The 26,706-nt window shown below is 36.2% G+C and overlaps 1 protein-coding gene across 5 annotated transcripts in view; it reads right to left on the bottom strand.

Annotated features, from left to right (window-relative positions):
- Positions 1 to 26,706, bottom strand: part of KIAA1328 (KIAA1328 ortholog) — a 169,288-nt gene that overhangs the window by 126,153 nt on the left and 16,429 nt on the right. For all 5 annotated transcript variants that reach the window (XM_062600282.1, XM_062600281.1, XM_062600284.1 and 2 more), the window contains one exon: positions 25,075 to 25,190. In XM_062600282.1, the coding sequence (XP_062456266.1) occupies positions 25,075 to 25,190 (116 nt within the window). The remainder of the gene's footprint in view (positions 1 to 25,074; positions 25,191 to 26,706) is intronic.

The following is a 26,706-nucleotide window of genomic DNA, read 5'->3' as shown; positions in this document are numbered from 1 at the left end:
GCTTGAACAGAAGGCTGCACATCCCACACCAACAGACCAAGCAGGAGAGGTCATCAAACCCTCCACTGATACATAAGCGTTTCCTTCCCTTGGCAGCAGGGAAAGAAGCAGTACATCAGTAATGAACATAATTACTGGTTAACAGATCCAAAATATCAGAACTGATCATAGTAAGAATACAAAACTATATAAACACACAGAAAAATTGCAAAAGCACACTCCAGATAGTGGGAAGATGGAAAGTGGAGGGGAAGCTCCATAGAGTAGCTATAGTAATTAGCAACAAGGCAGTCCTCCTATACAGACAGTTTTCCTACACAGATTAGTAACACCATCTTTCTAAATACAAAATAATTAGTAAGAGAAAACTAGCCCTTTTCCTCAATTGATCAAAATATTAAGGACAGATATAACTTTCCCAAACCTTTCTTTCAACATAGCTTGTATGCAGCTTTCTAATACAGACTGCAACCAATCAACAACAAAAAAAAAGTTCTCTTAACAGACTACTCTCAACAAAAACGCACTAATTAAAAAAAGAAAATGGACTCCCACAGACATGCTGTTAGGCACTCTGAATTAACTTAAGGAAAAATATCAGAAATCTCTAGGTAAAAAACAAGAGAGATTTCATTCAGCTTCCTCTGTGCTTTAAAATTACTTTCCTGCTGGGAAAGAAAAGTTTCAACATACAAGTATTAAGCTATTTTCTCTGAAGTAATCACTGAAAGTAAAAACATGTATACAAATCAAAGTTTTGTAATCTAAGAAAAAATAGTATAAACTAAAAAACCTGAGATAGCCCATCACTTCCACAACACTCGTCCTCTTAAAATTAGGTATATATATGCATTTAACAACAATGCCTATGTGCAATCATTGCACTGTTTGTTACAGAGTTCTATACAACATTAATACAACCTTAACAGCTTAAAATTACCAAAGTTTCTATATTTGCAAAACTTAATTGCATAGTTCTGACAATGTCCAGAGAGGAAAGGTCATGCCTCAGGTTGTTTTTATGGCTTTACTTCAGCATAAGGAAGTTGCATGGGAACAAATATAAAATGGTAGGTACAGTTTAATATCCACAATTTCATGTTTATGTATGCTTATCCAGATCATAAAAAAGTGGTAACAAAAAATAAATCAATTTGATCTGTATAACCAGGATATAACTGAAAAAAGGGTCTATTTTCAGGATAGTCCCAGGAAAATTATTAAAACTCGTTGCAGAAATTAAAGATGTGTGAAGGTGCCTTTCTACGATGACAAGACTAGAATTATTGGCTGGACAAGCAATAATGACAAGCCCAGAATTATATAGCTTTATAATATAAATTCTTGTACATTCTCAAGCACATCAGTGAGACATACTAAAGCGGTCTCTTTTAAGACATTGAATACCTTTTCTGTGGCTCTTAAGGCAATAACACGAGTGGTCAGCTTCACTGAAATACATCAAAACGTAAGGCAAAATAAATGCAAAAAAAATTTAATTCACCGTAAAGGTTCACAATAAAAAAAGTAACAAGTAGCAAGAACATGCAAAAATTAAGATTGCAATACAAACATTACTCCAGTCATGCTGCATATACTATATATGTTTTAAACTTAAAAATTAATAAAAAGCAATAAATTAAACTCATGTATTACCAAGAAAGGGAAAATATCAACCCTGCAAACAAAAAAACAGCCCACAGTAAACAGCTTTAAATGCTTATAGCGATTTCACTGAAAGCCCCTCATTTGGATATTTTTCATTTACATTACTGAATATTAATGTAAACATTCATATAATGTTTATAACATATAATGTTATATTGTGTTATTATACTGTAATTTATATTATGAATATAATGTTTACATTATATTTAATATAAAACTGTTCAAGCTCAATCCCACATCTGCCATCAGCTATGTGGTTAACATTACCTACTACATTATCCTGTCCCAGATTTTCAAATGTTTTCTTGAAAGGAATTCAACACCTTAATTCCCACTGAAATTCCTAACAAAAGTCATGGCACTCTGCGAAACATTGGACATGATCTTTCCTGTTGATCTGCTGCCCTGTGCTCCTTTCTAATCAGGAGACTGAATGAATTTCTAAATTGGGAACCTCAGCTTAAGCAAAAAGATGCATGCAACGAAGCAGTGTAAATCAAGGCCCTCTCCATTCTCGTACATATGCCATAGGCATAAGTGAATTCAATATACTTTCAGAGAGCACAGAAATCTTTCATAACCCATTGAAAATGATACAAGTCAAACCTTTGCACTATTCAATACTGACAGTTGCACATATGCCTCAGACTGGCATTTAAGGGCCAACTTAAAACAAGTTGAAATGTGGCTGTTCTTTTTTCCCCAACCAGGCATTTTTAAAAACAAAAGCCAACAAGTTTAGCTTTCAAGACAACAAATGTGCATCTATCTTTGCATATTTGCACCCACTAACTCATCTCTACAGTTCCCCTCCTTCTCCCCCGCCCCCCAGAAGCCCCGAGTTTGAAGTTTTGCTGTTCAAGCTTAAGAATTCGTGACTGACTACTAACCAAGAGATAGGATGTTTATTTTAGATCAAAAAAGTTAAGCTTAGCATAATAGATCCTCAGTCCATGACTGTGGTTTCACCTTACTACTATGAATTGCTAATACAATTCAAATAAAAATACACACAACACTGTAACCTGACAATATTTAGTTCACATACACATAAAATTAAGCAGAAAAAACGCAGTTACTAGAACATGTCCCTACACTGATACTACTACTTTAGAAGACTGTCTCCAATTTTTATTAAAGCAGTAGTCTTTAATATGACTTAAAACAGACTAATACACCTATTAACATATGTGCAAAAGTTTTTCTTCTATACACGTTTATTACAGGATCTCAGTTATGTTCAAAACCAAAATTGAATTTTTTTTTCCTAATTATGAAAATATAAAGTTACTTTGCTTATAAAGGTTAGATTTGCCGTTTGGATACATTTCTGTAAGACAGAAACAAAAGCTAGAGAAATCTGAAATACCATGAGACAACTGCATTACATTCACAGAAAGGGTAGTTTAATAATTCAAGCTTTATTTGGAGGCTTGTTTGCAACTGTAGAAAAGGTCAGACCTTATATGAATAAGGTATTAAAGTTTGCACATACAGTCTAAGGTAAAGATAAGTAACATGGCTTGTTTACAATCCAGCTGCTCACAGTCTACAGAGTTAAGATCTTTAAATCAACACACTGATGACAATAAGGATTACTGAAAAAATTCTGCATAGAGGTCAGTATGCATGTATCAAGAGTTCAGCTGGAAATCAAACTCTGATAACAGTGATTGTGAGAGACAGTTTTTACTTTCTTAGAAATGTTTAGCTTTGAGTTATACTTAGCAACCTTCTCTTAAATTCCTCATTGCTCTTTCTTGTACTTCTCTGATTTAATATTTTACCAGACACAACTAACTTGGCGCCTGGACCACAGTGCTCAGGAAACTGGTCATCATATCAACATGCACCCGCTCTGCAGGCACCTAACCGGATGCAGAGATGCATATATCCTGCTGCTCTTGGACTGGTACATAGACATTTGTACCTGTGCAGATTCAAGTATGTACACATTTTCGTGTCTACTTAGAATTAAACAAACTCTTGCTAAAACAGTTTTTAATATTTCATTGTCTCCTTTGAGACAAAGACTCAGAGCTTGGAATAAGCAGGAATTCAGACCTTACTCCTCACTCAGTAGCTAACAGAAAAGAAAAATATTCTACATCTGCAGAAAACATGAAAAGCCTGTGTTCATAGAAGGCAAACTTTGGGCCCATTCAGAAACATTTCCACATCACATACTTTACCCTGAGGGAAAAGTATATACGGAAGTTTCTCAGTCTTAAGGGAAGATGACTTTTTTCTTAACCTATGCTCCACTGAGCATATTCACAAATTCACAAAAATCTTAATAGTATTAGCTTGATTCCATTGACATCTTTTTGCCCTTTCTTCTAGTGGACAGAAATATAACTGTTTCTCCTGCAAATTCCTGCACCCTCTCAAGTACTTTTTGTTAGAAAACAAGATACCACTGCAGGAGGTCAAATACTAAGAGAAGGGACCATGTCACTAGACTACACCTAGGGATTTCACCTCCTAGTAGAACTATTTTGACTGCTCCCAACATCTCTACCTCTTTCCCAACTCCAGTGCAAGAACAGAAGAAAAGCTGTGTGACCCCACAAGTGAGTTCAGCTAACCACCAAGCTGCCAACCAACTGCGTTCAGAACATGGCATCACTGAGCCCAACTTCACCATGGCAATGCAGTGCATATGTAAGAGAGGTATCCTTAACTGTGAGGGAAACGTAAGGTAGGCATCAATGACACATCTCTCATTCATTACGAAAGATTTAACAAGTCTGCACATATTTTAACCAAGATGCTGCAACTATTTTATCCTATGGCTTCCTTTACTTACTTTGACACTAACTCAATTTTGTTCCAAGTTACTCCTTAAATTTAACTTTGATTCATAATTTCTAATAATTTCAATTTATTGTCCAAACACCAGAAGGACACATTAAGCAAGTTTAGATGGTATGGGGAATTTGCCCACCATCATTAAACAGGAAAAGTGGTAGTCATCATCTTTTTTTTTGATATCAGAGTTTCAGCCAGCAAAGTATAACTTTAATATGCCTGCTCTGAATCAAAAAACAACCAAAAAAAATCTGTAAAATGATATGGAAGTGTCACTAGACAATATTGCAAAAATTTGTATTATTAAAATACATTAGTGGTTATAGGTTATTCTGAAGAACTGTTACTCAATTTCAAGTCACAAAAGAAGAGAATAACAAGTAGTAATAAAAACTAAGTTGTATCAGCAGCTACTGTTCACAACTCAACATGAACCTCTGCTGTCTTCAGCAACTTACAGGAAAAGTCTACAGTACTCTATTTTCTGTTAAGGATGCAGCACAATTTCTGCAAAAATGCTTTTACAATAATCTCGGTGTATAAAACATGAAATCATTTGAATTATGACAACTTATTTTTATTTGGACATCAGAGTTTCAAAATTAACTTCTTTGATTATGCCTGCAACACTACATGTCCACTACAGCCCTTTAGGGTGCACACAGATGAGCCATCTAACTCTAAGGCTGCAGTTCCACAGCCACTGTCAACCTCAGTTGTCCCATGCGACAGAACAAGAGGCAATGGGCAGAAATTGAAGCACAGGCAGTTCCGCCTGAACGTGAGGGAGAATTTCTTCCCTGTGAGAGTGATGGAGCCCTGGCACAGGTTGCCCAGAGAGGTGGTGGAGTCTCCTTCTCTGGAGATCTTCAAGGCCCGCCTGGACGCAACCCTGTCTACCATGCTCTAAGTGACCCTGCTGAGCCGGGGGGTTTGGACTAGATGATCTCCGGATGTCCCTTCCAACCGTACCGATTCTATGATTCTATGATTAAAATAAAAAGTCAGAGCAGCCACAGGTCCAGACTCTACCTTCCTTACAGTTGCACAATCTTACCCCTCTCTCCTGTACTAGGATTCATACCAGCAACAACCTGGCTCAGGGGCGTAGTTCCTCAGAACTGTGCGCCTAATAGGTTTGCAAAAGTGTTTTGAACCCTCTTCATTAATGGGTACACTTCTCTGCAGAATAAACAGCGCCCTAAAAACGAAGTGTAGAACAGATGGCTTTTTTAAAGCATGATTTAAATATGTGGCACATGCACGGCATGTGCATTTCCTTGATTTTCCAGACACTAATTGTTAAATAAGACTTCTGATGTACTCACAAATGCATAAAATTCAATAATCAGTCAAGTATTTAGACACAAAAGAGAAGTCAGCAGAATTTTATAGATAGACAAAAATCAACTTACCAAAACAAGAATCTCTTGCATACAAAATACAAAGTCAGCACTATGAAGAAAAGGTTAGAATAATACAAGTGCCTCTATGGCACACAGAGGAAACTGTTTCCATTTCACACCAAAAAGCATAGATCTCTTAAAATTGCACCATTTCACTTATAAAAGCTAAATATTAATAAGAAAATTGAGAAATTTGATTTTTTTCCCTTTAATAGGCAATATGCTCCTTGTTCCCATCAGTCTGATTTTTTTTTTTTTACCTTCCATATTGAACATTCAGTCATCTTTCACCCATCTCTGCATTTCAAGTTCGCCAGCTAGTCTTCCCTTTCTTTGCCAGTATTCATTATTCAATAGCATAGAATGGAATGCATACTATAGTTCCATATATGGAACTATAGCATAGTATCATCAATATTTTGTGAGTGTATATCCCTGCACACTCTTATTTCAAATAGAGTGAGCGTACATCCTCCATACTTGAACATATATTGCTGGAAGAATTTTAGGACCTTATCATGTCAAACCAAATTACAGTGACATTTTTAAGGCTGGCATTCCATTTTCCTTAAGCTTATTGTGACTAGACATTCAGTACAAACCTTATCCCATTCAGGACTTTAATAAATGGAGAAAATTTTAAGTGTGCTATCTAAGAAAAAGATCTATTAGGTCTTGTCTATACTAGAGAAAAATATTCTAAGAATCAATTTAGTCTTTGCAATGCACTTTTAAAATGTCATACGTTCACATACAAAAAGCGTTGCAGATACTGTTACAACTAGTTTTCATTAAGTCTAAATGCTATTTCAGTAGGGCTGTATTAATGCCAGCTCAGTTACTGGCATTATAGTCCATCCTGATCAAAGTTTTCCAATGCTTTCCCCACAATGCACTCACAGCCCTTTGAAATCTGCCCAACTTCACCATTTCGGGGAACTCTGACAGAAATCAGTGAAATAAATACTGGAACTGCAATACATTCATAAAGCATGAGCAAGGACACAGAGCAAATCTGTATAAGCTTGAAAGGCTTATCAGTAGTGGACACTAGAGAGCTTAAATTGTTGAGTGAGAAGCAATTCAAATTCCTAGTCTAGAGAAAGGCTTGTATCTACGGCAAAGCCTCCAAATTGGGATGAAAGTCTGAACTTCAAATTCAGATTATCCAGTCAAAGTCCTAGAAGCCAGAGTAAAAGGCTACGCGTTCTACTTGCTGCTGGGAAAGGACAGAATGTCTAAACATCATTTTCAGGTCTGTTTTTCTGATCTATGCGGTAGTACAGAGATAGTAGAAGCCCCAAACTTTTCTCAAAGTCAATAATCTTCTATGTCTGACCCATGGAATGACTGAAAGCCAAAGCAGAACACAATTCAAGAGATACTAAATGTCATTTTCTTTTCTACTCAAGATCCAGCATACTATTATGTTAGGATCAATTTATAATAATTTCCCAATATTGCACCAAATTGGCTCTCTGAATACTAAATAGTCTGTTAAGCTTTCGTATAAGCCAATTTATTTCACCAAAAGTTCATTGATTCAAAACCAGAAATACAGTAGAGAAACTCCTTATTTAAATGAATCTCAATCAGAATTAGTTTTCCAGCACTGCTGAGTCTTCCAAGACCCCTAATGCATCATTTTCACAGAACGAGGCATAAACATTCAACATTCTGGCATGATAAAACTAGAGGAAAACTGACATTGCCACAATGGAGACTACATCTCTATTAAACTTACAGAACAAAAGCCAACTGAGTTTTAAATAAAAGATAAAGCACCACATGGTTACACTAGGAGTCTTATGTCTGTCAGCAAGTCTGTTCCCAGTTGAATGGGGTTCTGACAGATGATTTGGTATGCAAGTTCATTATATAGTCTAGCCACACTCTCTACCTCCCATACTGGAATTCTGTCAGGACAATAAAAGCAGCCAAACGTCTTACAGTGTAAGACCATCCACCTCCTATATATCTGCTTTATTAATGTGCATTCAATGCAGCTCATTGTTCAAAAACAGAGTGAATTACTCTCCTATTATCATAGACTTATCTTGGCTCCAGGCTTGACGCTACAGTTGATTCTTAAATTGTTTTTTTAACCGTGAAACTCAGAGGTTCACAATGCTTAGAAAAACATTAAAAAAACAAAGAAGTTGCTTTGATGACAGGTCTGCTTCAAAAGATTGCAAGCATGGAAGAACTTTTGCCTGTTGCCCACAAACACAGACAAGTTCTAGAAGCCTCACTCTACTTCAGAAAAATTTGGGATTCAAGAACCCACATCCTAAAGGGGAATAATAAACCTTAACAAACTTTAGGGGAAATATACCATAATACACTAGTACTAGTTCATAGTTTCTCAGTTCTAGTGCATATTCAACACTTCATGATTGATGAAAAGTGGGCAACGAGCAGCAAAGGCAGCGTTAATATGAAGTGCTATGTTCCGGATCATCAACACTGGCATGGATCAACAAAGTATTCACATCAGTTTAGAGCTTAGTCTCCTTAGCATAAGACAATGATTCCATTTGCTGCTCTAAGAATTTAAATTGTGACTGGTTATTGCACTATACATAGGCATGTCTAGTAACAGGCACAAAAGGCATTCTCTGAACATATCAGCTGCAAGCACCCCTCCATTACACTAGATTATACACTTGGCTGCTATCAAGGTGGGCAAGGCAGATAGTGCCCGTGGAGAAGGGGAAGAATGAGCAAATTAGGCAATGAATCATTTCAGAATCTTCCAGCACAGTTTAGACTACAGAGTAAATAAAAGAGGCATTTATTATCTTTCCTATTTAGCAGGGATATCAGAAAGTCACAAATATATAGGTCCAAAAAAAATGATGTTGACAATGTCTGGAGTAGAAACTTCATGATGCCTCCTACAAGTCTCCTCATGTAATACAGTATCATAACTATACTCAACAGGAGAAGACTGAATGAGAGGGGCCTCATTCATGCAATTCTCCAAAGAAACTTTAGAAAATCTTTTATAGAATTCCTTCCCTAAAAAAAAGAAGCATCATTAGTTGGCTTCAAAAGTCTTTTGAAATTTCCTGTACACTCATTTCTCAAAAAAAAAAAAAAAAAAAAAAAAAAACTTTCTTGCAATGACAAATAGTTAAGTTTACCACATGCAAAATTCCCAAATACACAAGATATAGATAACAATGACACAAGTATAGTCCATTTACACATTCTCCATACTGAATCAGCCTACAGCAAACAAACAACACAGCTCTTTCAAAAGAACCTACTAGCCCTGAAACATAGAGCCTCATTATGAAAGAGTTTAGAAGAAAAATTTCAAAGATAGTTAGACCAATTATATGCCAGGAAAATTCAGATAATATGCACACCAATATTCAGTTTCACTTCATCTAGCAAGCAGATCCAAAGACTGAAGAGCATTCCAACTCCATATATAACCTCATAGATTCTTCATGACTGTTCAGTATAAACTTTTGGCAGACTTATCTTCCATAAACCACCAGATTTGTAAGTCCCATAAAAATAAAACTCCTGACAGTGAAAGAAAAAGAAAGTATCAGAACACTTTAAGCAATGTAGGCTTGTAAGAAGAGGGGCACAGAATGAGCCACCCTGTATTATAGCTCACAAGCACACTTCTGGTTGCTTGAGTCTGAAAGATTTACTGAAGACAAAAATACCACTGATTCAGCATGCCCATAATAATTTTATGTCAAACCTGTGAACTACAAAGCAAAGCTCGTGCAATGCAAGATTTACCAGAATTTTATCTATCTTCAAGCAGCAGTAGAAAATAATGACTCTTTCAAAAGCATATAAATTGCAGAACTTTCCTTGCATATGTTTTTTTATGAAATATTAGCTAAGAATCAATTTTAGTGTCTACAAAGAAATAAGTGAGCTGCAAATCATCTCTAATCACATCTATGGACAGCATTTAGCAACTTTGAATTAATAGCAAAGTTTTTCTATATTTTCTTTCAGAGTGTTTTCAGCCACATTTATTTTCTCATGCATATCAAATAAAACTCACAAATGTGAAAAACAAATATGTGACTTGCTAGATGCATTAAATGAAAACTAAATGTGTTGCAGTTCAGACACCCAAACTTCTGATTAGCTTATTAGTGGTATTTAAGAGACAAAACTCATCCTGCTGGGGAGAAAATCCTAGCTTTCTTGTGAGAATCATCATTAAAATAAACTTGAGACACCAGAAGTTATACAGTTACTAATGCAGATTCAAGTATATGATGTTTCTTCCTCTCCAAATTTAATCTGTTCACAACACTGATGTCCTAAAACAACTGCCAAAAAAACATCTGCAATGGTGACCCACATCCTCCCTGACTGATAATAAAGCATGACTGAACAGGACTACTAATGAGAAGAGCTGACAAACATCTTGCCATGGTGGAAGTCTAAACAGCCAATTAAAAATCACATCATAATTTGTTTGCTCTTTAAAAACTTGCATTTGACAAACTAGACCAAATCATTTGACGATCATAGGGAAGAAGGAGCACATAGTGACTCCTCAACAAACTAGACCTTGGGATCTGTGTAACAGTTTGCACTAGGAGATCAGAAAAGCAAGAGCTTTGACCTACTCGTTCAAGGATGACACAAGGTGACACTCTCCACGCTAACTTTGCATATAAATATCACATCTGTTAATGACAGATGTCTAAGTAGTGACTAAGCACCAACAGCACATTTTGGGATCACAGAGTCCCTGACTGGTATCCATACTGGAAGTAGCATCAAGTACAACTGGACCACTGTGTGACAGGTCCAGTGCCGCCTGTTCTCCACATCCTCCCCACAAGCCATCTCAGTTAATTAAAAACACTAGCCTTTATCTTAGGATATACCTAGGTTTAAAGTTTAAGCTTTTGGGACTTCCTGCATCAGCAATCAGAAGTTTCACTACAAAGCTTTGAAAATGCAAACTTCATTCAGACTTCTCTATCCAAGGAAAAACAAAAACACCAAATGCAAACAAAGAAAAAACAACCCACCAAAATACAAACTAATACGCATTAATATGCTCACTTTGCTAAGTGTACTGACCTTTTGGTCATAAGATGCTTCTCTGCATTCTACCATTTTATGAAGATCCTTAGTTTGTTCTAATTCTGAAGCGTGTTCAACAATGAGCCATCAAACAAGAGAAACTTATCTCACCTTGACCTCTCTTCTCTCGTGGAGGTGGGGAACTTTTATTGCTCAAGTCCTTTCCCAGCAAACATTAAATAGAAAGATGTACTTAAGCAAAACATTAGCTCAAGAAAAAGCATGTGTAAGCTGAGATTGTGTCTAGGTTAAAAATTAAGAGGTCTCTAAAAATCATCAGAGGATCTTTTAAAAATTTCATCCTTCAAAAATGGTAAAGTACCACAGTAAATATTTACAGTTTTATGAACGGTATTATGCTGTGAGGGTTGCTTGAGACAGCCAGAAGGTTCTCGATAGTCCTCTGCCTCTTGCTGATGCGCTGGGAGAATCTCGATCAATCTTCAGGGCATTCATTGTTCAATCAGAACAATAAAATCACAACATTGTTAGATTCTTTGGATTGTCCTGTGACTCCTTCCAGAAAAAGTACTATAAAATATGTAACATTAACTTTGCCAACACGAGCCAGATTTGATATAAACAGTTCATTATAGTCAGTTAGAATTCATGAGCTGTGCATAAATCCCCAGACATCACAGCAGATGTAACTAAGTCAGTGTATCAAGATGGGTTTCTGGGGAAATTAAGCAGCTTTCTGGGGTAACCATGTCTAGTCCCACACTATCTGAGATAATACCATATAATCCTCTCCATAATCAAACTCCATTCTGATAAGTTTAAAGAAAAGTTTATATATTTCTTGCTCCCTTAACTTCTCTCTTCAGGTAATTAGAAATATTTTCCAAATTTTTAATTTCCCTTATATTCATAGGACAAATTTATTCAGCAGATTTATTGGCAGGTTAAAGTGAAGACCATTAGCAGGTTAAATACAGTTTTTTGCACTGAAACAGAGCAGTAAGGCCTCACAGAACCTGTCCAGTTACCTAAAGTGACAGCTGTCCATCAAAAGCTGTATTCACTTGGGTCTGTCTTAGCACTGTTAAGAAATGAAAGATAGTATCTTTAAGAGCATCTAAGGATCTTTACCAACATGCCAAAATATAATATTTATAGCAACAAAAAAGTTCTCCCTGAAGATAACAAAACATGAAGAAATCAACAAAAGAAAAAACTGAAGAGTGTAGATAGGGGAGTTCACGTACCATGACAGCCATTAAACATTTTGCTCATGTTTTTACATAATTACTGAAGGATAATTCTACCCTTAAAAGTACCTAATTAAGCAGCACCCTTTTATTTCAGTATCCTGCCCCAGGGTGCATTCAAAGTTAGAGCTCCCAACTATTGTGACCACAAAACATTTTTTTTCTACTTCTGCTATTCTTGCAACAGTGCAACATGAGCCATATTCGATTCCTCTTTGATGCTTCATAAATAATGTGTCATATCTTAACGGGCACAAATCTCCTGAAAACAATGTCTACAGCAGGATTACTAAATGCCCATATAGCATTCAAAAGCCTCATTTACAGGGTCTCAGAAGCCAGCAAGATGCCATGTTGGCTTTCAAATTCCAAGCTGAGTTTACAAAACCACTAGTTGGGAAAAAAGTCATTTTACTAACAAGGATTTAAAAGATGTGGAAGTCAAATGACAATCTTTCATAATTTTCAGATTTCCACATAATAGCACTAAGTAGTTCAGATACTAAATACATGGTTTCATTTATTAAAACATATGCCAATCTATTAGAAATGAACCAGTGCAGTGATAATAGGAAGCCTGGCTGTCTGCAAACCACTGAAAGAGATGCATTGCTAGATCAGTCATATTTGAACCTTGCTGGAAGTAGATGAATCCAGAAGCAATAGTCTTGGCCTAGCAATTAAATCTAAACATAATCATCTGGCAGGCTTAAAATCATAGTGTAGGATGCCATCACAGCATGCAGACTGTTTTCTCTCACTGCACCTGCATTGGCATTGGGCAAGATGGAGTTCACTGTAAACAATGCTACTTTTTGATTTCCTGATTCCTTGAGCCAAGGGGGTTTGAGCAAGTTTTGATAGCCACAGTTGTTTGATCCAATTTTATTCTTGATACTTGGGATATACATCCTTCAGCTAGCTCATTTTTAAATCACTTTAGTACTTAAACTGTCATACTTTATGCATAATCTGACACCACAGAGTCATAGTTTGAATATTTCAGTTCTATTACTTTTAATTCTGTACCAGTTAATCATATTTTATTTAAAGGTAAAATGTTAATCTTCTGATGTTAAAAATCATCATACTCTACCTTTTTATGGCCACATATTAAAATAAGGATACTTGCCAATTACCTAGAGCCTCCATTTCAGGATTCAAATGAGAAGCTGATAAGAGGTCAGTTCAGAATCTCTGCAATACAGCAGTCTACTCTGCATGCCAGAGAAGCTCTCCTTACATTTCCATGTACTCTACAACTGAAATGAGGTAGCACAGCTCACCAACTGCTACCAATTTTGGTTGATCTCAATTCCAAGCAAAATGTTTATCAAAAACCTACTTGCTCCAAATTAATTGCTATAAACACTGTTGCAGGCTCAGAACTGTAATAGAAATATACTTCAAATAGCCAAAGGTTTTCTGTGAGGTAATGAAAACAATTTTTTATTTGTTTTAATACTGCTATTCTCTTGTCTTAAAATATAGCTCTACTGTTGAGTTGTTAGGGTTCCCCCCATCCAGAATGAGGTCTTCCACTGCAAGCATTTCCCAGCAGGGATTTTTGTCTCTATACTTGTCCACAAAGCAAGCAGCAAATTGTTAATCATCTATAATTAAAGATACCATAAGCCCTGAACCCATCAGAGTATATCTCCAGTTTGCTCATGTGGCCCTTTATGCATAAAATATGCCTTTTCGGTTCAAGTACCTTTTTGCTTTTGGTCTCTCCTTAAAACCTTCTTCTACAACATGCCCGAGAGATTTAGAAAAAAAAAAAAAAAACCACACACACACACACACACACACACAAGTTAAAAAAGAAACTCTATGCAACTTTTGTCTCAGGCTTTTGCTCGACTCTATCATTCTGGTTTATTTAAGCTTTTCAGAGTCATACAGTTTTTGTCTTGTTCAAGACTGAGGGTGACCCTGAAATGCCAGAAACAAGTAGCTAGTGTTACTCCTCCCCCCAGTTTCGGGGTAGGTTAATAAAAGAAAAGAATGGAATCACCCAATGCCACATAGAGTCAGTTGGTAAAAGCACAGAACTGAATTCAAGATTTGCTGGATATCCATGCTTATTCACATGGCCACGTCTGGTTCTTAAGCACCATCCTAGACATCATGAGATTTTCTTGTTTCCATCACAACTGCATACCGTAAGGCTGCACTCGTCTACTCTGCAGCTCACACTCTTCTCACAACCATAAGCAAATCACTCCAAGAGAAAGTTCACACAGAACAAGATGTGAAGTATTCATTTCATTTTTAGAAGGAAAAGCAGCACCGTTTTTTTACTCAGTCATTTCCTCACAACAGAATTGCAATTACAGGCACTATCTCATAGGTTTCTGATGTTCTGCTTCCACTGATAACTTCAGGCCAAAGCAACACTGGTACCAACCAGCTTCCCCATTTAGCTAGCTAGGGCTCACATACCTCTACCTGTCTGCTAGTGAGCTAGGGCTCATATACCTCTGCTCATCTGCAGCGTTACGAAATTAGAAAAAAGTTATTTTTAAAACACAGAACCAACAACCTGACAATGTACAATTCCAAATGCCTTTCTGCTGACAAGCACTGCATCTAGAAACTGAAACCTCCCATTTCCTGAACCTCCTGTACAGACATGGTCAGCTACCAGAAAAGTCAATCCACGGGCCGCTGCCAAGCCTGGCAGCTTGCTATGCAAAGCTCTATGCACTGCATGTGAGGCAATCTCAAGGTTACAATCTTTTAGTTTCACACAGTCTTTAGCTTTCACTAGTTTTCAAAGATCGGCTCATTCGTGGGGAGGTTACAGTTTCCCACCTTTCATAAACAAGGTATTTGTAACAACATTTGGAAGTGACTACTTGGGGTGAAAGCTAAGTTTCTACTTCTAACAGATTATTTAGAATGAAACAAACTATATCTAAAAAGTGCAGATATGCTTTTTTTATTTCCTTTGCAGTTCAGGAAAGGGGGGAGGGAAAAGCATCTCTGATTTGTATATTAAAGCACAAGCATCTGTCCTACTGATGATATTCTAGGGAAGCACATTAGCATAAAATTTAACGATGTCAAATAAGTGGATGTGAAATAGGGACTGCGTAAAGACACTATTTCCAAGCCTGACAGAAACATCACTGTTTAGAAATGCAAATGAAACCATTATGTTCAATAATTATATGAAAATATGAACAGTTCAGCATGTTTTCCAGCCCTGATGGCGGTTAATGGGATGTACGCTTATGTAAATAACTACTATTAAAGCTAATGCTGAAAAAAACTAATAAATTCATACTAAAGCAACTGATTTAGTACGCTTTTAAACCCCAGCAGTGCTCACTTATTAGAAAGGAGTGCATTCTTATGTTTAGAACTCATTACTGTTACAAGTCACTGCAACTCCATCAATTACCATGCATTAATGAAAATGGGACACATAGAAAAAAAAATTATTGCCTCTCAGCAGTTTTCTTTAAAGACAAAATATGGGGGTATTACCATCATGGGGCCTGGAGGGGAACTTATCAGCAACATAATCTTTATTACTACAACTGTACTCCCTGTGCTGTAAACCCTGGGGTATTTTTTGTCCCAAGAAGGGACTAACCTTTATGTAAAACTGTTGACATATAGGCAAAAAAGTGGTCATTCTGTTACAAGGAAAAAAAGATGAAGATTTCACAATTAAAAATACCATTATACATGCGTGTGCACATGTGTATTTCTGTATGTGTATATAAATATATATATATTTATACATGCACATACACACACACACACACAGATACTGGCATATGAACTAAAACCGTAGATGTGGAATGAAATTACAATTTCTGAAACTAAAATGTGGAGGCATCATGCAAACAGAATTAAGTGAAAAGGGTACAGATAGCAGCATTATATAAAATCTGTTTTACATTTACACTTTTAACAATCTGCTAGAGAGCCACAGAATTAAGACTTTAAGGACATTCATTCCTCTTTGGTTGTTTGCTCCAATTCCTTGGTACTATTTGAAAAAAATCTTAACTTTGGTTAAACATCACAATTGATGCTGGAAACAAAACCAACACAATGCTGCCATAGCAATGAATCCCTTCAGAAATTAAAAGCTGAAATTTACTCTATGTCTAAAAACTCTACAACTAGCTCACTGTCATATTCCAAGTAGTCTCTGAAAACATGATCAATGTGACACCTACTCGATCTTAAGAAATCTAACAAAGCTGAAAATGCCTTTATAGTAGTTTGCATTGACTGACACCACTTAAAGATAAGGATGCTTTTGATCAACTTTACAAAAGACTACATACAAAGGGCTAATGATACCTTTAAAAGACTAAATGATGGAGAGTTACACTGTTAGCTATTTGTCCAGGCTCAGCTACCATGTAACATGGGTCCATGATAGTTTTCTGCCACCAAAGGTCACAGGATAGACTTCTGACTCATCTGACCATAAAAGCATTGTCAATAAGACCTATGAAATCTTACAGTAACAGAAGGAGGGAAATAAATCTTTTAAGTTTACATAAGACAAAGTTAATTAGGACAGTGTCCAGTATAGTAGCCAAAGTTAAATCAATGCTATGCTTAAGTGCAATACACTTTCCACAGTATAAGGCAAAATGAAAAGCTACCCTAACGTGAAAAATTTACAGTCTAAAAAACAGATAGCAGGACTAGGCTTGCAGAGAGCCAGCAGCTGACAGCATAAAATAGCAAGCTAAACACATGTGATGACAGTCACTATGACAAACATTCAGGGCCATGGGGGGTGGGGAGAAAAAACATAAAATTATCTGATGGCTTTCACTAAATCTCTACTGAAAGAGAGGTATGAAGTGTTTTGCTATCTAGACTGTTAAAACTATTTCATGAAGGAAGGCCATTCTAAGGTTAAAAACAGTAAGATAAATTTGCTACTGATTAATAATAAAGCCATTCATTTTATTCTTCAAATCTAAAGTAATTACAAGCCAGAGTATGGCAAATGGATTTAGCTGAAGCCATTACGTCAGAAGAATCCTTTAAAGAAGAACAGTAATTTAAAAGACTAAACTGAATAATGAACTCTCCTGAACAACAATTATTATGAGATTGATTTATTGAAAGTGTATTTAATCATGCAAGAAATGTTTTAACTTTCCAAAATAGTTCAGGGAGACAGAGAAACCAATAGTAGAGTCAGCCCAGCGTCCTCATTATAGTCGAGAAGCTGAAGCAGATGGAGAATTCATTTAGTTTGGAAGGATAAAGTACATCAATTTCTCTGAATCCACATTTCTAGTCAATTTGTTACAGTACCAGCTTCAACAATTAATGATCTCATTTTCCCATTTGTGCCTCCTTTTAAGAGATCTCAGCTTTTGTTTCCAAATGAGCCCAAATGTCATATAGGAAAATTTAACTCAAAAAAAAAAAAATCGCTTTGAAAGCTCACATATCTGAAGCCCAATGTTTCTGCAATATCCACAAAGCAGAAGCAAAATTTAGTCAAGTAAACAGCTTGGCCAGCTTAAACACCCTTCCCCCTCCTCCCTAAATAAACAAAAACAAAACCAAAAAAGCCCTGCTTTCCAATAGAGGAATACATTTTATCTGATCTATTTAAGGGGGTTTTTTTTAGGGTAACTTGTGTTGATGTAAATGACTAGAAATCTAGCTTCTGCAATGACAATGACATCTGTCTCCTGTTCAGATCTGTCCTGTTAAGTTCAGATATGGCCAACTCACCATCACATGGAGTGCTGACATCCAAACAGGAGACAGTATAGACAGCATCATGTCTGTGCTCAAGATACCATTCACATTCCCAGGCAAGAAGGCAAGGCATCCGCGGGGTGTATGGCCTACAATCAGTATCAACAACCTCACAGAGCAGAGCTCCAGTTTTTCAGCTATCAAGAGTGCAGCTCAGAAACACCAAGTCTCAAGTATCAGGAAGAGATCTCCTTAGTACAAATGGCACTAGTCTTCATCTTTCATCCTGGTGGGTCCTGAAAACTCTATGCCACAGCTGTTGGATACGGCATGTTTTCTCCTATTAGTGATACACAAAACACTTCTCAGTACGAACCACAAGGCCAGCAACTCTCTCTCTTATCCTACCACTGTATTTCTATATTGACAGTACTCTCTGAGACAAAATTTTGCACCTCAGAGAGTAAATTTTTAGGGCAAAAAGCCTATATAGCTCTTACTCTCCAGAGGCCAAGGTAGACTGTTTAAGTACCATCTGTTGATTCCACACAACTCTATAACATAACGTGGTTGGCTTCTGCTTTAAAGCACTAGCCAGGATTAAAATAACACATAAAGCTGAGCCTTAAATGAATCTGTAGTCATTGATCTATTTGAACACTCAACATTACAATATGTTTCATCTTGTTTTAGTTTAAAAGTTCATAAAATATTCAAAATCTCTTATTTACCCAATAGTCCTTGACTGATTCTTTTACATTTAAGAAGTTCTTAAATACATACATTATTTAGCCAATACTGCTGTTACACACTAGCATATAAATATTCAGGGTCTTTTTAATAAGTTCAGCTTTTCCTCAATAGACAATAATGGTTGCTTAGAAACATTTATTAGTTGGAGACCTATAATATCAGTAAGGGAAACACCTTCAAAAAGTGAAGCAGCTGGATAAAATGGAAGAAAAGAGCAGAACACTAACTTGTGTATCCTCACATGCCCTCAAACAACTTATATATAGTACATGAGAACATATATATCCATATATGCATGCACTGATACATGAAAAACAAAGAGAAAAATTGAATACTACAAACTGAAGGAACTAAATTGAGAAAAGACAAGGACAGTGGCAATTCCCAACCCTCAATTTGTATCCCTCAATTATTAAACTTCCAGAAACTATAACAAAAAAGAAAACTTTTCTAGAGTAATCTGTAACAGTTAATGGGTAAAACTGACTTTTATTTACAAAGAAAAAAATACACACACTGCTATTAGAAAAATTTCAAAGTAAGATCCAGTATCAGAAATTTCTTCAGGAAAAATTTCCAAATTTTTGTGCTGGAATCAAGACCAAAATTTTCAAAAGCCAAAGTCAGACTCTTAAATTGTTACCAAGTTTTAAATAAACAGCCTAACTGAAAAGCACTGGGCATGAGTTTCCTGCAGACAACAATGTCTACTCTTTATACTACAAACTTTTATTCTTACTGCTCATTTCTTTCTTAAAAGGTCAGATATAGGAAAACATCATACCAAAGACTTAGTAATTTGGGGGTGGGGTGAGAGGGCAATGCAGGGCAAAGATGCAACTTTCATATATACATGCTAAATTATATTTTTAATTTCTACATTCCATTTCTATATGACATTATGTGTTATTTTAAGTTCAGACTAACTGCCATTTGCAAACAGTAGCACTAGGGGTGCATGTACAAATATCTGATAATAAGGACCACAAATGTCAAAAAGCACCTTTCCAGAGGCTTTCTATGCAAGACCTTACTGCTTTGTTTCTTCACCTGTGATGATGGCTTTTGTAGAGTCAAATTGAAAAAGGAAAAGAAATAGAATAAATGTTTATTTCTCCCTCCATTTTCAGAAAAGCAAATTCAGTGTTATATGGAAAGATAAGCATAATATAGAACAAATCCAGAAATTCTAGTCTGACCATGCTTTTCTGCCATTTTGCTCTGTGACATTAAGCATATCTTAACTATTTTTCTTCTGTAAAATAACACTAATTCTGCATTAACACAGAAAGAAAGGAAAAGGAGGGAACACATAAGTACTACTAATTTATTCAGTATATTCAAGAGCAACGTAAGTATATTACAGTATTACAGAAAAATTTTCAAATTTTTTTTAAAAACTTCACTCAATCATCAGCTAACAATATCATAAAATGAATTGTTCTAAACTAATTTTCACATTGACTGTATGCAAAACCACCAAGTAATTAAGTCATCCTAAGTAGTTACAATATTAAGGAATAAGTAAACAATATCTGTTCATTTTTAGACTAGCCAAATAAATCATATGGAATTTGGCTGGGCCTTTAAATCAGAAAATAATTTTACCAAAAAGCTTAAGAAATCCAGGTATATTCTAAATATAAACCAAAACAGAAGTTTAGTAGGGCTGATGAGCAGAGATTTACATAAAGGAAAAAAAATGCAATAAACAATCTCTTCTTCCCTTTATCCAAACTGATAATTTGGGCAAGGAAACACTATTTCAAAATATCTTGCTTCACATAGCTTAAAACTCAATAAAGTGTTTTAGAAGTTGCTTCTTTCCCAAATAACAGATCTTTAAGAAAATGTTCAATCTTGTTTTGACTCTTCATTTATGCAGTATCATCATATTTGGACAAAAAACCCTTAATTGTGATAACAAGAAAGACTAAAGACCACACATTTTCTTCAGGCTTGGCAGTAACAATAGTATTTGATTCTTAATAACTCCATTATTATTCTTTTCTTTACTAAGATATCTATATTCACAGTATTGGAGTATCTTAGCTCAGTTGCTTAGAGCATGGGGCTAAAAATGCCAAGGTCACAGGTTCGATCCCTGTATGGGCCACTTGTTTAAGGGTTGGACTAGATGATCTCTTCCAACCTTACCAATTCTATGATTCTATGATCTTAGACTACCTATTTCCCTGTTTCTTGAATGAAGTCATATTGAGATTTATATTCATAATAAATGCTTGAAAATATGCTAGAAAAAAAATACAAGCCAGAAGCTTCTCTCATAACAGCTCCTAAGCATAACTGGAAGAAGGGACAGTGCATTAGCCTATGAGCACAACACAGACCAATGTGTTTCTCCCTTATTCTGGAAATGCAAATGAACCATGCAAAAAATTCAGAAGGACACTTGAAGTTTCAAGTCAAACACTCCAAAGGAAATGCCAGTATTCAGACCACCTCCAAAACCACAGTTCAACCACCCTATATGTATCTATTGCGATCTGAGGATATAGAAGCATGGAAAAAAACTATTAAGAAGGGAAGCTGGGAAAGACATGGAGTTAGATTACATATGGTGAAGTTTCTCCCACTCTTAAATTCATTTTGAAAGCTTGGATGGTGGTACTGAACAGACACATCCATTTTCGTCAGGTGTCTCTCAATCATTCGACTGATTCTAGACAGCCTGCCTTCATCCTGCCTCTTCCTTTACTCTGACTGCTCATTCCAAAAATCTTCTGTTAAACTCGCCAACCACATGCTTCACTTCTCTGCTTCACATAATTCACACCCAGCTCAACCTTTTTTCCCCCCAAAGTCTTTTCTTTCAGCCAAGTTTTAGTTCTCACTTCCCCAGTTCTACTTGCAGTTTCCCTCCAATTCCTGCTTAATTGGTTCAGTGTTTCACCACTTTCTCATCCTCGTATCTAAAAGATTCTTTTATCTGTCCATCCCAGCTCCCACTGTTTTCCCTTTCACCACCTTTCAGCTCAAAACACAGTCTTTTTCTCTATTTGACCCCAAACTCTTTGGTCTCCCTATTCTCTCTCCTCCAAAGGTCTGTTCTCATCCCTGCATTTGAGTTAAGCCACCTCTTCCAGACACCGAAGTCCACAAACACACCAATATCGGAGGATACAATTAGTTCAGTACCCAGAAAAATCCACAGCAGACATGAGCCAGAGTTGCAATACAGGCCACAAATTGCGTTAAAAGAATAAGAGCATGCATTACTGATTTTTTCCCAGAGTTTATAAGCTTAATTCACTTGGGTGGATTTTAATAAGAACATCAAAAAGCGTAGTCACAGCACACACACCATTCATCTCCAACAAATGGCAACACTAGAACTTTTCAAAAAAAAAAAAGAAAAAAAAAAGGCCACCTGCAAGAGTTTATTACAGACAAAAAGACAAAATAAAGGTTTAATCCTCTCTTTTGTTCTTAGAACTGGTTGGAACACTTTAGTTGAAGTTAGCTTTGTTTTGCCCCCCCCTTTTTTTTAAGTCAGTTTAAAGTGGACACTCAAGATAAAAAGCTAAGCCAATATAGCTGCTTTTGAATCAGTTTAAGGAGCTATTGTGACAGGTCTAAACATACTACATTAAGGAAAAGGAGCAGACCACATGACCGCTTGAAATCCTCCTTTTTCTTTAATTCTGTGGTAATAAGTACTTGGTATCCTAACAATGTGCTGGCCTACTTAAGATTCACAGTGTGCTCATCAGGGCTGTCTTTTATTAACTGTATGCCCTGGTAAGGACTACCCAAATCTGTTTCAAAATTTCAATTACAAAGAAAATAACTGACTTCATGTTTTTGTGAAATTTTAGTTATTATTCCCTACCCAGACAGTACTGACCAGTTCCAAAGTAGATGTAAACTTCAGCTGTAGACTTGTACTATTCTTTTTCCAGTAATGTGCAATTACATAAAACTCTACAGCAATTACATAAAACTCTACTCTACAGCAAGACCACTGCACACTACCTACTTCCCCCTGCCATGCTTCGGTTCTGGTTTAATATTACACTTAAATTCAACTGGATGTGTCCACATCACTTCTCAAAAAATAAACCACAACAAAATAAGGAAATTCTGCTTCTAAAGTATGGATTGTAAGCACAAAGTGTATCCTTGCTATAGTATAGCCTTTAAAACAAACTAAAATTCACACAGACACAGTCCTCATGTTATTCAAATTAAACACCTACCAAGTTGAAATTACACTTTGCTGGATATTTGCACCCATTAGGTCAAAAGCACTGACTTATTGTTGTAGGATAATTTTAAATATTGAATAGATAAAATAGTTTTATAGAAAATAAATTGCACCAGTTTTCTTCAGGAAAAAGAAAATGATAGGTAGAATTGATTTTTACCAGACTTGATGGTTTTTCCTTATGCTATTATATTCCTGATAGCTTACTTGCAAGTGAATGCTGTACATTCTAGGAGAACTTCAAGTTACCAGAACCCACATTCAGTTTTGGAAAATCTGCTGTTGCTTGGCTCTCGAACAAGCTGCGAGAGAGACCAGAAATTACCTGATTGTATGTGAAGAATCCTGAAACATTCATAAAGGATAGGCAAGTGTTCCTACAGTTAAAAAAATATATATTCTTTTAAACTATATCCTGGTTTTATATTTCTAAGCTTTACAGAGTTTTATGAAGTGTAAAATTGCATGCATTAACCTTCTGCCATCTCTACCAGGCTTCTCCTGAAAAACCATTCATGCTTATGCAGTCTATTTCTGATAAAGGAGGAGGTCAGGGAGGCAAACAGGGCTACTTTCCAGTAGTCAAATAAGCCTCACGAATTGGTGAAAGTTTTATGTACATATACTAAGAAAAAAATTACCATCCAATCAGGAACACATATCCCATCCACATTCACGAGCTGACTGAATGCGCATGCTGTAATACACAACAAAATACTGACTGCAGTGAAATTAATGCAAAAAAAAAAGAGTTTTATCGGACGGCTCTTAAATACATCAGACTTAATATTTTCCAGGAATTGCTCCATACCAGCTAAGCTTGTTGATGTGTATATTATTAATACAAACAGTAGACCAAGTTCCTTCCATCAATATTAATGCCACTGTGCTGCAAGGGATCTTCCGGGTCCTCAAGAACAACCCCCTGCTGTCAAAGGCAACACATCACTGAATCCCTTTCACAAATTAACCAAGAATCATTTAAAAAAAAAGTAGCTTTTTCTTTTTTTAAACTCTCCAGTGTTCACAAGCTTTGAAATATGATTCCTCTAATATTCAGGAACCTTCCTCTAACTTTGTATTTTGTAGACTGTTTATCTTCATTTATTTCTGTTTTGACACCGGCCTATAGCTTGAAGAGTTCCTTTTTGACTCATCATTGTCTCTGCCCCTATTCACCCTATCCCCATCTCAGTCTCTTCTATATGGCCAGTCACTATTATAAAACAACAACAACCAAAAAAATGAAAAACAAAAAATCCACACACTTTAGTCCCTTCTCATAAAATGGGTTCTCCGTTCTGCCTATTACCCTGAGTAGCCCTTCTCCACATCTAACCGATTTTTTCTTGAACAAGGATAAGTCACATCTGAACACAGTACCTCACATAAGGTTTTATCAAGGCTTTCTGCAATAGCATTAGTATCTTTCCTACTTGAAATATGGCTCCAGACAAATCACAACACATTTGCCTTTGTTGTAATTACAACACACTCGTACCCCACTGTAATCTACTGTTATTCTTCTGAGGAATTAAACAAAAAAACATCAATACCAAAGATTTAGAAGAGAAATGAACAAGAACATTTTGTAAATGTCTGTCACAGCACATTGAAAGAAAATCGTAATTCCTGCATCATCCATTTCTGCATGTTATATTTCATGATTGGCAATAAAAGCATGCTGAGGGGGGGAGGGAAGCGGGGAAGAAAGTCACAATCTGCAAGAGTAAAACAGTTAACTTTATATAAGAACAAAAAACAAAGTCTGAGCTGGCTAACCCCTTCAGTGCATACATACAGTTTAAATGTCTTCAGAGTAAGCTGTGTTCCTCCAGACACACAAAGCACTGGAATATCATGCAAGAGAAGTTTTAGACCTCAATTACAACAATCTAACAGGATTAAGTGGAGAGAAAAAGAAAATGGGGGAAAAAAATATATAACCACATTTTAATGCATAAATTCCTTATTGCCATTTTTAGTTGACAAAAATCTACTTCATAGCAAAACAAGATCATAGGAACAGCTGGATGGCAGTTTTAAGCTCAAATGAACCAGCAGCACATGCTGACAAGTCATCTCTCTGATTGCTTTTGAATGGCAGCACATGCAGATTTATTCTCTGCCATAAATTAGAACAATTATTTCTCTGTAGTTCAGTTTTTATTTCAGACAGTGAACCCTTGCACACTTTTTTTTTTTTAAAGGATATCTTCCCTTTCCTTGATGATAAGTTCATTCTGTTCCTCTAGTTGTCTGATCTTCTTCTCAAATGACTCCTGTTCAGCTTTCAGACGTTCTTCTGTCACCTCCTTTTCTTCACTTACCCTGAAAAGAATTTGAGGAAACAAAGACTATGTCAGTGTGAAACAAAATATATGTCCACAGCCACAGTGCCTGACTTCCAGCTCTTCTGCTTTCCATTTAAACAGATTTTACCATCTCCATTCTTAAGCAGGCCAGTTCCTCATACAGTTTATTTCATTACATTAGACTAGAAGCTGCATATGATCTTTTATAATAAGTTGTCTTCAGAGACAGTGGTCTCACTAGAGTACGTGCACGTTAACAAGCTGCATGGTACTACAAAGTAAGGACCTGAACCCACAACTAAATTTGTGCAGTGTTTTCCTGCAGCCATAATGAAGACTCCAAGGTCTATAGGAGCCTAGGGCACATACACAGAAAATACAAATGGCAAATGCCATTCATATCCTTCTGAGATAAGAAAGAAATTTTTTTTGTGTTCTTAGCCCCTAAACAAATGTGTCCTGGTATATTTAGCAGCCAAATATAAGTCCAAGAAAAGAACTATTCTTCTTGTTAGCTTTCTCTAAACTGAACAGTTTGCCATCTCCCAGGCATCTTAAAATTTCAGGCTGCAAGCATAAAATTTATGTTTTGTCTGGGCTGTGGTACCCTGCATCTTGTTGCTTGGTATAAATAATTGGATCAAGGTTAAAAGATGACAATATGAAAAAGGTTTACAATAAGCATTTATTCTGCATTTCAAGAGCAGGCTGTAAAAACAATTATTCTGGAATCATGCAAGCAAGAAGACCATAATGCAATTGACAATCCCATAACTACGTTAAAAACGTGGCTTAGAAAACATGCTTTTACATGGCTCTACAAAAACACTAGTAATGAGCTTAAACTAATAAATATTTTTGTTCTGCACTTAGGCATTTCCTGTTGTTGAAGGCTCTTAAAATGTAGTCTTTTATGTTGATCAAACAGTTGTTTCAGCTTAAGTGACTAGAGTCCAAAGCAGTATAACTTTAAGAAAACTTCCCATTTTAACTTCCTTTAATTGGAACAATCCTACAGGAAGAGGAAAAGAGGAGAAAAATATGTGCATTAGACTATGCTTTCCACTTATCCCTTCAGACCCACTGACAATCTTCAGAGAAAAAATCCATTCAGAGACTCAACCATCCATTTGACATCATGACTTTTCCCTTAGGAGGACACAGATCTGTTTTGACATTCCAGTGGAAAAAACATAAATACAACAATTGGGTCAGCCCTCTGAGGTAACATATGGACAGGTAATATCCTCTAAGATTGACCTGAAACCCCTTCCACAACTGCTCAGACTAAACGAAGTTGGAAGTGAATAATACTGAAACCCACATCCTTTCTCCACAAACTTGGAGGCAGAAAAATAACATACGGCACATAATTAGATCCTGTAAATTAGGGCAGTTTGAAAGCTCAGAAGAAACTGTTAGTTGAAAATTTTCTCAGTTATACAAAAAGCACAGATTTAATATCAAAACATTACACCATTCACATGCTAATGGCATAGTTTACAGTTCTGTCTCCCATTAGCAGCAGTCAC

Source organism: Rhea pennata, chromosome Z, assembly GCF_028389875.1.
Source record: "Rhea pennata isolate bPtePen1 chromosome Z, bPtePen1.pri, whole genome shotgun sequence".
Lineage (NCBI taxonomy): Eukaryota > Metazoa > Chordata > Aves > Rheiformes > Rheidae > Rhea > Rhea pennata.
The sequence above is the reverse complement of the archived record's forward strand: the minus strand, read 5'-3'. Positions and strand labels throughout refer to the sequence as shown.